The sequence below is a fragment of the Pongo abelii genome, chromosome 4, assembly GCF_028885655.2.
Source record: "Pongo abelii isolate AG06213 chromosome 4, NHGRI_mPonAbe1-v2.0_pri, whole genome shotgun sequence".
In the NCBI taxonomy this organism is placed as follows: Eukaryota; Metazoa; Chordata; class Mammalia; order Primates; family Hominidae; genus Pongo; species Pongo abelii.
In genome coordinates, this window is record NC_071989.2 from 160325881 (window position 1) to 160341344 (window position 15464).

Below are 15464 nucleotides of genomic sequence, written 5' to 3' on the forward strand. Positions count from 1 at the left end.
AGCCCAGACCCCTAAACTTCCCCCTATAGAACAAACATCACCATCGCCCGGAACTCCCTTCCCCTTCAGGACGCCATTCTTTACTTTTTCAGATGGCTTCTTGGAGAAACAACCTCTTCTAAGGCATGAGATGTTGCTAAAGTTCTTTTTCATAGGGGTCCTCTGTGGACAGCACACCCAGGACTCATGAAAGGATAATGGCTGGAAATTACACGCATGTGGCAGCTTCTGAGGGACAGATGGAAGTAGGTTATCTCCTCTGCTCTTACAGTAAATCTTACGTTTTTCTATACATTGTCACCCAAGGTATGTAAGATTTTCTTTTCTTTTTCTTTCTTTTTTTCTTTTGAGTCAGGATTTCCCTCTGTCGCTTAGGCTGGAGTGCAATGGCACCATCACAGCTCACTGCAACCTCTGTCTCCCTGGCTCAAGCAATCCTCCCACCTCTGCCTTCAGAGTAGCTGGGACAATAGGCGTATGCCACCAAGCTTGGCTATTTTTTTTTTTTTTTTAGAGATGGGGTCTCACTAGGTTGCCCAGGCTGGTCTCAAACTCCTAGGCTCAAGCAATCTGCCCGCCCTGGACTCCTAAAGTGCTGGGATTACAGGCGTTAAGTGCCTGGCCCTCTATTCATTTTCTATTCAGCAGACACTGGGGTGCACTGGCCTAGCAGGGGTGAGAACTGACTTCTTAATCAACTCAACGACTCATGTGCTGTGTCATCTTCCATTTTGGGAGAACCTCAGTTTTCTTGTGTGATGGGGTTTCATTGAGTTATTGCCACCGGGCTCACAATTTATGAGGCAGTTCTCTATTTTTTAAGAACTACCCATGAAGCTAGGAGACATCAGGTTCCTCCTGACTCACTCTGTTTCTCTGCTATTTGGGGTGGCTTTCATGGAGGTAGGGCACTTTACAGTTTGCAGGGTGTCCAGATTGCCCTGACTTGACTCAGTGTTCAACAAATATTTTTGAGCATCTCTGAAGTGCTAGGCATGGTGCAGGTTCTGTGGATACAAGTATGAGTGAAGTAAGTGGTTTGGAAATAATGTGCTAGAGAAACGAACAATGTATTCAAAAGATGTACAATGGCCTGGGGCAGTGACTCAGGCCTGTAATCCCAGCACTTTGGGAGGCCAAGGCGGCGGATCACTTGAGGTCAGGAGTTTGAGACCAGCTTGGCCAACATGTTGAAATCCCGTCTCTACTAAAAATACAAAAATTAGCTGGGGGTGGCGGGGGCGGGGGGGTGCCTGTAATCCCAGCTACTCGAAAAGCTGAGGTAGGAGAATGACTTAAACCTGGGAAGCAGTGGTTGCAGCAAGCCGAAATGGTGCCACTGCACTCCAGCCTGGACCACAACATGAATGAGACTCTGTCTCAAAAAAAAAAAAAAAAAAAAGAGAAAAGTGGGGTGCACAAGTTCCTTGCAGATGGAACTTAAAACTGTAAGGTGGGAATGAATAGAAAGAGCCCAGCGAGGAAGGTAAGTTGAGGATTACCACTCCCATTTTACAGAGCAACCTTGGAGACACCGACTGACCATTCTAGACTGACTGGTTAGAGGCTCCCTTCCTGAGAAAGTGGTGTTTTAAGAGAACACTTCCTAACAAGAAGAAGCCAGCCTTGGGAAGAGCTAAAGGCAGCTTGCACAAAGGCCCTGAGGCAGGAACCAGCTAGGCCACTGGGTACATTTGAAGACCAGAAATAAAGTCAATGTGTCTGGAACTTAGCTACTGCAGGATATGAGATTCGAGAGAAAAATAGGGTTGAATCATGAAGAGCTTTAGGGATTTTGTTTTGAGTGTAACAGAAAGTCATTGGTGGTTTTTGTTTGTTTTTTGTTAATTGTACATTTTTAAATGATCATGCTAGCTGCTGTAATATTGTCACCAGCACCACTTTGTACCTCTTTTTTTTTTTTTTTGAGATGGAGTTTTTCTGTTTTACCCAGGCTGGTAGGAAGTGGTGCGATCTCAGCTCACTGCAACCTCCGCCCCCCAGGTTCAAGCAATTCTCCTGCCTCAGGCTCCCGAGTAGCTGAGATTAAAAGTGTGCACCACCACACCCAGCTGATTTTTGTATTTTTAGTAGAGACAGGGTTTCCCCATGTTGGCTGGTCTCAAACTCCTGATGTCAGGTGATCCGCCCGCTTCAGCCTCCCAAAGTGCTGAGATTACAGGCGTGAGCCACCAGACCTGGCCCACTTTGTGCCTCTTTGGTGCACCATTCACTTTGTAATCAATGTAAATGAAGACCTCCAGAGCTGTGCAAGGTGGAGCAGTCCCTATAGTTCTTCCCAAGCCCTGTGTGCTTTCAGGATCTGAGAATCTAGTGTTAAGAGACTTTGGGGTGGAAAGAGTCTTCCCTAGGGGCTTTAATGACGTCAATCCTAAATCTTCTTGGAGAAGCCCAATGGGAGCGCTGGCCCCTCCAGGGTGTCTTTATTGATCTTTGTAAACACTCCCTTCTCCCAAGTTCTTTCATCCCAGAGGCCAAGCCAAGTGGAGGCAGACGCTCACTCACTCTCTCCTCCCTTCAAGCTGACACTCTATAAGCCTTTAAGCAGCTTGTAACTCCATCATCTCAGTGCCCCTTGGAAGCGAGCAGCGTCAGATTAAGCGAATCTGGGATCCGGGCGCTGAGGAATTTGGGGCCTCTCAGGTTTCTTGGCAGGAGTAACAAGTACCTGCAGAGACTCTTCTTCAGAACAAGTGAAACTAATTCCTTCCAGGGGCAGAAAAAGGCATGCTTTTGGCAAAAGACTTCATAAGATGTTATCTCAACATCTTATGAAGTTGGAGCCCTAGGAGGGAAGGCAGTTGCTAAACCAGGTGGGAAAACAGATAGGGTGGGAGGGAAGGACTTAGGTAGGTTCCCACATTGGTTCGGATCCAGGGCTGCCTCTAGAACCAGGTTTCCTGGCCTGAGGAGGGTGGCCTCATGCCTTTTCCACTCTCCTAGGACTAGACAGGGAGAAAGAAGAACGCGGAAGGGAAGGAAGGGGAGAAGAGAAGAAATGAACTACTTAAGTTCATGGCCCCATTCTACTCCTCAAGCTGGACAACTTAGTGGAAAGAGTTGCAGATGTAAAGTTACAGATGCAAGGAAGCTTCGGTATCATCCAATCTAACCCTCTTATTTCTTATTTATTTATTTATTTATTTATTTATTTGAGACAGGATCTCACTCTGTTGCCCAAGCTGGACTGCAGTGGCACAATCTTGGCTCACTGCAGCCTCCTCCTGCGAGGCACAAGCAATCCTCCCAGCTCAGCCTCCCACGTAGCTGGGACTTCAGGTGCACGCCACCATGCCCAGTTAATTTTTTAAAATTTTTTGTAGAGACAGTATCTCAGTATATTGCCCAGGTTGGTCTCAAACTCCTGGGCTCGAGCAATCCTCCCACCTCGGCCTCCCAAAGTTCTGGAATAACAGACCTGAGCCACTGTGCCCAGCGAAGCCTCTTATTTCATGGATGAAAAGACCAAGGCCCCCAAGATGAATACTTCCCAATGCTGACAGGAGACGAGATGGCCTTCTCCTGTGCCAGAGGAAGTTAAAAGTGATGCATTTTGAAGGAAATTTTGGCAATATTTGTCAGTGTTTTAGATACACATACATTCTTTGGCCCAGCAATTCCACTTCTGGAACTTCATCCCACAGGAATCCTTGTACATGTGTACAGAGATGTATGTACCAGGTTGTCCTCTGTAGTGTGCTTTGTCAGTGCAAGACACCTCAAGAGACAGTACAGGGTGTGTTTATCAGTAAGTGTAGCATTAAACTGCTACATTGGTATTACAAAATACCACGCAGCCACCAGAAGGAGGGAGGCAAATATATCTCATTACTATGGAAAAATTATGAGTGATATTGATTGATTGATTGATTGAGATGGAGTCTTGCTCTATTGCCCAGGCTGGAGGGCAGTGGCGTGATCTCAGCTCGCTGCAACCTCCGCTTCCCAGGTTCAAGCAATTCTCCTGCCTCAGCCTCCCAAGTGGTTGGGATTACAGGTGCCTGCCATCATGCCCAGCTAATTTTTGTATTTTTTTTTTTTTAGATGGAGTTTTGCTCTTGTTGCCCAGGCTGGAGTGCAGTGGGACAATCTCAGCTCACTGCAACCTCCCCCTCCCTGGTTCAAGCGATTCTTCTGCCTCAGCCTCCTGAGTAGCTGGGATTATAGGCACCTGCCATCACGCTCAGCTAATTTTTTGTATTTTTAGTAGAGACAGGGTTTCACCATGTTGGCCAGCCTGGTCTCCAACTCCTGAACTCAGGTGATCCACCCCCACTTGGCCTCCCAAAGTGCCAGGATTACAGGTGTGAGCCACCATGTCCAGCCTAATTTTTGTATTTTTAGTGGAGATAGGGGTTTCACCATATTGGCCAGGCTAGTCTTCAACTCCTGACCTCAAGTGATCCGCCCATCTTGGCCTCCCAACATGCTGGGATTACATGCGTGAGCCACCGTGCCCGGCCTATGAGTGATATTTAAAATTAAAAACAAAGCATGGCTGGGCAAGGTAGCTCACTCCTGCAATCCCAGCATTTTGTGGGGCCAAGGCGGGTGGATTCCTCGAGCCTAGGAGTTCAAGACCAGAGTGGGCAACATAGTGAGATCCCATCTCTACAAAAAAAAAAAAATTAGTTGGGTGTGGTGGCACACACCTGTAGTCTCAGCTACTCAGGAGGCTGAGCCAGGAGGATCACTTGAGCCCAGGAGGTCGAGGATTCAGTGAGCCTGTGTTTGCACCACTGCACTCCAGCCTGGGTGAAAGAGTGAAACCATGTCTCAAAAAAACAAAAGAAACAAATCAATAAAAGCACGTAAAATATATTGTGTTATCCCACTGATGCAACAAAAAGTACATGTATATGCTTATGTATTATTTTATTTTTATAGTTTAATATATATATTTCCAGAAAGATATGCAAGAAATATTCATAGTTAATTTACTTCATTTTACACCCTTATGCACAGTTTGAAGTTTTTGTTTGGTAGATTTTTATCACATGTGTATTACTTTCATTGCAAAAAGAAAATTGAGATGGAAGGTGTTTGGCTGGGATCATGTAGTCATCCAGTTACTTTTGGGACTGGAAACAGACCAGGTCTCCTGACTTGTCTCTTTTGACTTTTGCACACTGCCTTCTCTTCTAAGCTCAACAGCCAGACTTAGGGCAGAGAGGGCTCTGCCTCCTTTCCATCTGTCCAATGGCTGAGAACTGGGGGTATGAAACTGTCAGTGCTCAGGGATGATGACATTCTAGGTTTTTGGGCTTCTGCCTGTTGGATTCCTTTTCTGGCTGTGCCACTAAAAGTAGATAATAAGCAAATGACAAATTCCTTCTCTTTTCTGAGACTCAGTTTCCCCACCTGCATAGTGGTAGTGTGGGCGTGGGTGGTGAAGTGAAGCTCACTCCTTCAATGTCCTGAGAACCTTTTAACTGATGCTGCTGCTCCTCCACGCTGGGGAGCATGGGGCTCAGGAGTTTTCATTCCTTGAGCCAGGATTCCCCCTGCTGGTCTCTGCCGGTAGCGCTCGGTAAGCTTCCAATAAAGTGTTCTAACTGGCCGTTGGTGGGGCAGGGGCTGGAGAAGCTCGACATCCTGCAGTGGATGAGACAGTTGTGCACAGTGAAGAATTGTCTCACCTCCTGCATGGCTTTCCAATAAGCAGATGATCTGAGCTTGGAACTAGCTCCCCTTTACAAATATCAACAAAGTGGTTTGGGTTTGTGCTGTTTTGTGTTGTTTTGCTGTGTTTAGAGATGGTCTCTGTTGCTCAGGCTAGAGTGCAGTGGCATGATAATAGCTCACAGCAGCCTCCAACTCCCGGGCCCAAGAGATCCACCCACCTCAGCCTCCCACGCACCTGGGACTACAGGCCGGCGCCACCACACTTGGCTTGTTTTTGTTGTTGTTGTTTTGCATTTAAGATATATTGAATTGCAAAGACCCTGTAAATCAAGGGATGCTTGAACTTAGCTTGGTCCAGAGCAAGAGTTGTTCACCATCTCACAAAATCATGTCACCAGTGCCACTTGTGTGGGAATCACCTTTTCAACCCACTTGTGTCCATCTGCATTTGTAGCCATAAGTCTTTGCGAGTATGTAACCAAGGAGCTCTGAGACTTTTTTTTAACAGATGGAGAACTAAATATTACTAAATTAGCACAAAGATATGTGAAATACAGACATTTTATTTCATTTATAAAGGCTGTTTAAAATATATATTATTGCCATGTTTCATGTTTTTAAATTTTGGTAGCACAATAATAAGAAAGCTATATTGTGAAAAATTATGTTCTTAACTTATTTATGTATGTTTTGGCTGCCTGTTTTGTTTCAGCCTGACTGATACTGTCCCCAGATATCTACCACATAAATTCTCTATGCCCTTTATAGTGTAATTTTTCTTTTTCTATTTCCTCAGTCATCTTGTGGTCCCCATCACCTCCTAAAGGATGTGGTCTCCAAGTCTTTTGAAGACTCACAGGCCAAGTGTATCTTGGACATGTGGGGAGTTGCTATGGGCCTCCATGACAGTATGAGTGGCTCCAAGTCCTCAAGTGTCACTAAAGCTCAAGATTTTGACCCTACGCTTATACACAAGGCCCAACTCATTTGCAAGGCTCACACTTCTCCTCATCTTCCCTTCTTCCACACTTCGTAATTTCTTTTGGCATGCCATTCCCTTCTTAGTTAACCTTATTATCCTTCCTCTGTTAGTATACATGAATAAGTCGGGTCTGTTCTTTACCTTAATCCATACCTCTGTTCTTTTTTTGTCTGTACTTCCTAGATGGGTATGACTTCTGCTCCATCTATTCTCTTAAATCTAAACTTTATTCTTCTAAGTAGGCATACACATCTGATAATTTCATTATATCTTCTAAAGAAGTCATGCCTCAGCATTTACATACTGAAAAGTTTTGTTTTATTTTTATTTTTATTTTTATTGTTAGATGGAGTCTTGCTCTGTCGCCCAGGCTGGAGTGCAGTGGCACGATCCTGGCTCACTGCAACCTCTGCCTCCTGGTTTCAAGCGATTCTCCTGCCTTAGCGTCCCAAGTAGCTGGGATTACAGGCCCCTGCCATCACACCCGGCTAATTTTTTTGCATTTTTAGTACAGATGGGGTTTCACCATGTTGGCCAGGATTGTCTCGAACACCTGACCTCGGGTGATCCACCCACTTCAGCCTCCCAAAGTGCTGGGATCACAAGTGTGAGCCACCACGCCCAGCCAAAGTTATGTTTTATGATAACTACTTGCATTTATCCTTTCATTTTACAGTGAAGGTTTCATATTGATTTGTTAAATTTAATTTATCTCGTCTATGAATTTCATTGCAGAGTAGTGTGAAATGTTTGTATTCACTTAAAGTGGAAAGACAATCTGCAGACCTGGAGGAGATATTTGCAACATTTACAACTGGCAAAGGTTTATTACCAAGAATATATAAAGAAGTCTTACAAATCAACAAGAAAGAAGAAAAAAAACAGAAAGAAATGGACAAAAGGAAAGGCATTTTATAAAAGAAGAAATGCTCATGGCCAGCAAACATATGGAGATGTTCAACCTCATGTGAAATGTAAATCAAGACCCAATAAGATAAACTTTTATGTCCACTAAAATGGCAAAATTTTAATAGCTAGACAATCCAAGTGTTGGAGAACATACGGATCCATGGGATCTCTTACATATCGCTTATGAGGGTATGCATTAGGACATAGGACACTCACTTAGAAAAAGTGTGGCATTATCTTGTAAAATCAAACACTCACATAGGCTTCTGTGCAGGTCCTGGGTCTGTTTGCCCTCAGATCCACTCCTTGTTATGCCCTTATGTGCTCAGTTTTCCAGCAGCCTCTCGGCAGCCATGTCATCTTGCTTCCAGTTGGGTTCAGTCAGTAAAAGAGAGAGAATGGAAGGTGGAAAGAAGGGAGAAGCCAAGGTGTTTCTCAACCAGCACCCTCCCCTGCTCCTCTCAGGTAGCATCCCCTGTGGTGGCCACAGCTCTCCGATGGGTCCAGTTCCCACAGGAAAGCCAGCCATGATTCTAACTTCTACCAGGTGACCCTGGCCCTGGGCTCTGGTGACACTAACCCTTTGTTTCTCTAGTCCTAGGGAGAGGTAGTAACAGCTTCCTGCTATTATTAATTTATGGGTTGCCTCATTGCCTCCTGTGAGGCTTCTCAGCTATTGATGACCATACTACTCAGCAATAAAAAGGAAAAAACTATTGATACATGCAGCAACTTTGTTGGACCACAAGAGAATTTTACCAACTAAAAAAGCCAGTCTCACGTTGTTACATACTATATGATTCCACTTACATAACCTTCTAGAAATGACAAAATTACTGAGGTGAAGAACAGATTCGTTGTTGCCAAGGGTTAAAGACAGGGTTGGGTTTGGAGAAAGAAATCAGTGTACCTAAAAACGGGAAGCCAGAGGGATCTTTGTGGTGATGGGACAGTTCTGTATCTTGATTGTGGTGGTGGTTATACAAATCTACATGTAATAAAGTTTTATGTGTGCATAGAACTATGTACATACTCAAACAAATGCATGTAACCCTGGTGAAATCTGAATAAGTTCTGTGGATTGTGCCAATACCAGTGACCTGGTTTTGATACTGTATTATAGCTATCTAAGACATTATTATCAGGAGAAAATGGGGGAAAGGTACATGTACTTTTCTGTACTATTTTTGCAGCTTCTTGTGAATCTGTTACTATTTCAAAATCAAAAGTATCTGAAAATCCATAGAGTGGTTTCTGTTTTTTCTGATTAGACCCTGACTGATACTCCTACAACCCCACAATTCTTTCCGCTCCTAGATGTATATTTACCTAGGAGATAGGCCCCAGAGAAACTCGTAAATGCATGTGTAGCAGTTATTCATGACAGAAGAAAACCCAACCACTCATAAATAGGAAAATAAATAAATTGTGGTACAAACACAGAACAAAATCTTATACAGCAGTGCAGATGAATGTAATATGCTATACACAGTAATATGGATAAGCCTGAACTCATAATGCAACATTGAGTGAAAAGGGCAGGGCTCAGGACATTATTTATAAGTGTTTTATCAATGTAAAAACAAAGCATTTGTTATAAATTTTAAAATTATCTAAAATGATACAACATATTGCTTAGATATATACAGGTACATGTGTGGGTGTGTTTTTGCTTATGTTGCTATGATATTTATTTATTTATTATTTTTTCCTAATCACTAGAAAATGTGGGAATTATATTAATTGTTAAACATAAGGGAAGGATAGGTCAGGCGCAGTGGCTCATGCCTGTAATCCCAGCACTTTGGGAGGCCGAGGTAGATCACCTGAGGTCAGGAGTTCGAGACCAGCCTGACCAACATGGAGAAACCCCATCTCTACTAAAAATACAAAATTAGCTGGGCATGGTGGCACGTGCCTGTAATCCCAGCTACTTGGGAGGCTGAGGCAAGAGAATCGCTTGAACCCAGGAGGCGGAGGTTACAGTGAGCCGAGATTGTGTCATTGCACTCCAGCCTGGGCAACAAGAGTGAAACTCCATAAAAAAAAAAAGAAAAAAAAAACCATAAGGGAAGGATAAACACAAAATTCAGGAGAGTGGTCACAGAGCGGACAGGATAGAGAACGAACATAGGTGTCGCCACTGTTCCAGTTCTCACGTGGGGAGGCAGGCTCATGGGTGTTCAATATATTATTTGAAAGATGATACATAGATAGATAGATAGATAGATAGATAGATAGACAGACGATAGTTGGATAATGGCTAGATGATAAATAGATATATAGATGATAAATAGACAATTGATAGATGACAGATATAGATGATTGATAGGTAAATAGACGATTGATAGATAAATAGGTAGCAGATAGATTGATTGATCGACTGATAGATAAAAGCAAAAGAGAGTCATGCAAAGACCAACCAATGACAGTGAGTCACGAATCAAGGATCACAATGAATGGCTCTACGACTTGAGGTCTGTTGCATTATCTATGTCTCCATTTATTATTAAAAGGAGGTATGGAGTCTAATAACTCTGGGACCTCTGATCTAATTAGAACAGAAATCCATGTGCTCTCGGATTCAGAAAACTGATGCCCATTCTTGTGCCCCATCAGGGTTTTTCTGAAAGATTTTCGGGTTCTCAGACTCCAGTGTCCATCTGTCTGTCCCTAGGTTCCAGGGCTTTTTCTACTCTGGCCTTGCCAACCTCTCATTAGTTAATTCATTTTCTTAACACATCTTGCTGAGCATTTAGTATGTATCAAGTGCTCAGACCTGGAGACACAGCAATGAGCAGAAGACACCAGGTCTCTGTCCTCATGGAACTTAACATTTTGTAGTTTGGTGGGGCAGACTGGGGTGAAAGGTGGTCGGGAATGAAAGCAAACAAACAAGATAATAATTACAGCTTGTGGTCATTGATATGAAGGAGAGATGGGAATGAGAGAGGCAGGCAGCAAAGCCTTTCTGAGAAGGAGGCATCTGAACTGAGAAGCTGAGGGTGCAGAAAAGGCAGGACTAAAGCTGGGGAAACAGTGCAGTTCCAGAGGGGACAGCGAGTGCAAAGGCCTGGAGGCAGGACAGACTTTGGCCTGTTTCAGGAACAGAAAGGAGGCCACTATGCCTGCAGTGTACTGACTGAGGGCATAGTGATAGCAGACTCCAGAGGTCATTTACCGGGAGGGCACCAGCTGTGACCAAGATACAACCTGAGTCTCCTGGCACTTATTTTCCTGTTTGCACAGATTGCTTGCTTCCTGGTGGTCATAATTTCCTCTACTTCTCTGAATCTCACCCACTCTTAAAGACCAGGTCCTGCCCATCTCCTCCCAGAAACTTCCTCAACTCTCCCAGCTCTTGGGTATGGGGGGCACCTAATATGTGTTTGGCAGTGGGTGACTCTCTTCACTCTCTTACCTCCAAGCCAGTATTTCTTAAGGTATGGCTTTCTGACCATCTGAATTACAATCCCCTAAAATCTACCTAAGTTTTAAAAGTATTTTTAGTGAAATATTTGAATTATAGTGAATAGAATACTGATCATTCATGTACTTAATATCTGCTTCTAAGACCTTACCATTTGTCCATATTTGATTCTGTTTTATTTTCAGTTTTTAAGAAACAAAACACATTACAAATACATAAGTGTGCTTATCAAAAGGTCCCAATCTGGACCTACTCAATCAGAATTCCTGGAAGTAGAGCTGGGAATAAGCATTTTTGCAGATTTTACATTCTTTCCTCACTCCCCTTCCCTTACCCACAAAGTTGTTTTGTTTTGTTTTGTTTTGTTTTGTTTGAGACAGAGTTTTGTTCTTGTTGCCCAGGCTGGAGTTCAGTGGCGTGATCTCGGCTCACTACAACCTCCACCTCCTGGATTCAAAAGAGTCTCCTGCCTCAGCCTCCTGAGTAGCTGGGACTACAGGCACGCACCACCACACTCAGCTAATGTTTTGTATTTTTAGTAGAGATGGGGTTACACCATGTTGGCCACGTTGGTCTCAAACTGTGACCTCAGGTGATCCACCTGCCTCAGCCTCCCAAAGTTCATGGATTACAGGCATGAGTCACTGAACGTGGCCAGTGGTTTTTATACATAGTGAATATTGACAATTACTGATAGTGACATTTTCAAACTTCTCATCCAAGTAGTTCTTCCTTACAGCTAATTCAGGGGGTCTTTGCTATGCATGAGAATCCCCTGGGGAATTTTTTTTAAAATAAAGATGTCCAGGCCCCTCCGTAACCTAGTAAACCAGACTGGCCAGGGATGTTAGGAATCTCTATCATTAAAACCTTGCTCGTGGGTTTTTAATGGTAGCAGAGGTTGGGGCAGAGGAGGACCCACCTCCTGTCTGAAACACTCCTGGTGATCATCAAAGTGAGGATTCAGATGTCCTTCCACTTGCTGTCTCCCAGAAGGATGTCAACAAGCCTTTCTTATGCCCCTGCTGAGTACTGGGCAGGGCTGCAACCGAAAGATATTGGTCAGGCATGATGGAGAAACCCTGACCTATGTCCAGGATGCAGTCTGAGCTCAGACATTAACTCAGTGGGTGGACTTGGAGGTACGGTTGGCAGATCTAGCAAAGAAATAGGATGCCTGCTTAAATTCAAATTTCAGATTTCCAACAAATAATTTTTTAGTAGAAGTATGTCCTAAATGTTGCATGGGACACATGTGTACTAAAAAATGATTTGCTGTTTATTTGAAATTCAAATTTAACCAGGAGTCTTTTGTTTTATCTGACAATCCTACTTGAGGGTGTATCTTCCGCGTCTCTGAACCTCTGAACCTGTTTCCCCATCTGGGAAATGAGAAGGCTGGACTAGATGGCCTCTGTGGGTCGTGATAGTTTGGATGTTAAGATGCATTGCACAGGTCTAGGAGCTTTTCTTCTCAGCCCCAGCAGGGGGAGCCCTAACCCGCCTCAGCCGCCTCACCCGCTACTGGCTCAGCCAGGAGGCAGCTGGGTCCCGCTGGCTCTGGGGGGCCATCTGGAAACCAGGTTGTAAGACCTGGGAGAGTCCAGGTTTGCCCATCCCTAAGACAGCCTATTCAGCAGGAGAGAAGGAAGAACAGAGTCTCTGAAGATAGGACCATCTCAGCCAGCGCCCCATCTGCCAATATTTAGAAGAGAAGACTGAACCCCTAGAGGGGTAGGCAGTTTTCCAGGTTCACACATCTGTCCTGAAAATTAGATTCCTATCACCCTGCCCAGGAGTCCTTTGCATCTTTAGAGTACCTTTATTTTTCTGTTTCCAGCTGGAAGTGTTTAACCATTGCAGTCCTGTAGCCAAAACCAATGCAGACCCCAGCCAGACCAGTAGAGCCTAACAGGAGGGAGACAGCCTTGCATCCCTTCACAGAGGGAGTGTGGTCTGGAAGAAGGAAACATTACGACTCATGGATAAAGGACCCGTCTAGGCAGTGAGGAAAGAGCAGACCCCTCACATTTAAGTTGGGAGTGGTAGTTGACGATGATGATGATAATTATTATGGTGACTATAATGATTATTTATTGGCTTTCTCTATGCTGGGACACAACAACCTATGAGACAAGGATCATTATCGTCAGGATTTTTACTGATGAGGAAACAAGTTCAGAGTGTTGGGTCATTGGACTAATGAGACTCCATCCAGTTCTGCAGCAGGAGTGGGAGGGAGCGCTGCTTCCATTCTCTGGCCCCTTTGACCTGGGTGCCTCCAATTTCATCAAGAGCCTGGCCAACTCCTCCTCAATGAATGGTACAGGGGCCAGGATTATCTCCAAAGGACCCACACCTTTCCATGAAGAGTCAGTGCCTAAAGGAAGGGATGCTCACCACTTCAGTTTAGGAGATGATTTTAGGAGAGTTACGAATTTGGCATTAACATTGAGTTAATTGCAGTTCAATCATCCTTTGGTCTTTCTGTCAAGGAGAACATCTCTAAGATTTCTTCTTGAAACAAGAAACAGAGCATTCTTTAAGAAGCATGAGGCAAGGCCAGGCACGGTGGCTCACGCCTGTAATCCCAGCACTTTGAGAGGCCGAGGAGGGCAGATCATGAGGTCAAGAGATCGAGACCATCCTGGCCAACATGGTGAAACCCCATCTCTACTAAAAATACAAAACTTAGCTGGGCCTGGTGGCGCACACCTGAGGCAGGAGAATCGCTTGAGCCCAGGAGGCGGAGGTTGCAGTGAGCCAAGATCATGCCACTGCACTCCAGCCTGGTGACAGAGTGAGACTCCGTCTAAAAAAAAAGAAGCATAAGGCACATGTATAACTGCATAACGTTGTTTTTTCATTGTATGTGTGTTTTTACCATATTTATCTTTAAGGTTTATCTCTATGGTAAATGATACTAATTTTTCATCTAAGGTAATGATACAATTTATTTTAAATGTTAAAATTTTTGTTTTTTTAAAAAATTGATTTGAAGTGGGGAGAAGGACAGATAGAAGGAGGATATAGAAGCTCTGCCCTTAAGTTCTGGATTCTGAGGGTCCCTGTTAACTCAGCTGATCAATTTTGCTGAGGCCAGCAGGGCATGCAGCCCTACCCTGTCCTCCGGGGGCCTTAGCTGATTCATACATCATGGATCTTTGATGCTGACTTTTTTTTGAAAACTGTGGCGCTCCCTAAAGGGAAACATCCAGATATGAGGGAGGAAGCTCCAGGTTCCGGTTCTCCCCCTTTTTCGGTGCCTCATCACATGACCAAGTCACCCAAGCTCCCTGAATGTCAGTAAGTTGGTGGCAGAGCTACTGTGATAGTAACATGTAGTCCATGTATGATCTGCCCTGGGCTGACCAAGGGACAGACTGCATCGTTCAGTCCACAGGGCAAATGTTACATCTCCCACCTACCTGAAGGAGCACCCAGTCCAAGTCATTTTCCATGGTAGTTCTCTGCACATGTTTACATCAGAGCACATGTTTACAGCACATGTTTTTATCAGAAACAGTATTGCAAATTTATGTATGGTCTGCCTGCTAGAATGTTAGAAAGTTCCAGGGGAGCAAGGATCACGCACACTGCCTACTCATAAGATCCCCTAACACATTGCAGGTGCCTGATGAATGTCGCCGAATGACTGAATGAGCCAATGCTGAAATTTACTTCAATTCCTCTCTCTACAGATTCCTAGAAATTATGAGACTAGGGCTGGGCTTGCATTCCTCAAATGGCCAGCACCAAATGGGCCAATCTCTCCTACTGCTCTCCCTCCCATTGTGTAGAAGAGAACACCAGAATACAGTCTGATTTTTTAGGAGCTTTTATTATTTTAGTAATCTTAACATAAAATAAGAGAGGGGAAATGACATCTGGAGATCTAGGTATGTGGCCCATTGCAATTGAGCACATTTCTTGGGTCTGTTTCTCTATCTCTAAGGGGAGTCTCAAAACACCAGCTCAAATATGACACTAATATGATGAACATGCATGAGCTTTGAAAAGTGCTCTGTAGTCTTATGATGATCTAGAAGAGCACTGTCCAATAGAACTTTTTGTGATGATGAAAGTATTCCACTTCTGACCTATTCAATAGGGTAACCACTAATCATGCACGGCTCTCAAGCACTTGAAATGTTGCTAGTGTGATTGAGGAGCTGCATTTTGAATGTTAATTAATTTAAATTTAAATCTTAAAAAGTTACATGTGGGTAGTGGCTGCCGTACAGAACAGTACAGCAGTAGAATAACGCTGTGTCCTCCTGTTACACGTACTCATGGTCTCTCCTACTCTCCCTTCATCGCACCGGTGACATCTTGTAATTGATATTTGGTTGTGTCATTATTTAATGTATTCCTCCTGGACTCAAGCTCCAAATGAACAAATGCTTTGTCTACTTTGCCATAACTGTGTCCCCAGTGCTTGGCATGGGACCTGGTACAGAGTAAATACATCATAAATATTTTGTGAATGAATGAATG

At 44.0% G+C, this 15464-nt stretch overlaps 1 protein-coding gene across 1 annotated transcript in view; it reads left to right on the top strand.

Moving 5' to 3' along the window:
- SLC36A1 (solute carrier family 36 member 1) overlaps window positions 1-8766 on the top strand; it is a 222424-nt gene extending 213658 nt beyond the window's left edge. Inside the window, exon 11 of the mRNA XM_054556107.2 lies at window positions 7364-8766. Coding sequence (XP_054412082.1) covers window positions 7364-7365 — 2 coding nt within the window. The 3' untranslated portion in view covers window positions 7366-8766. The remainder of the gene's footprint in view (window positions 1-7363) is intronic.
- Window positions 8767-15464: the final 6698 nt, after the last annotated feature.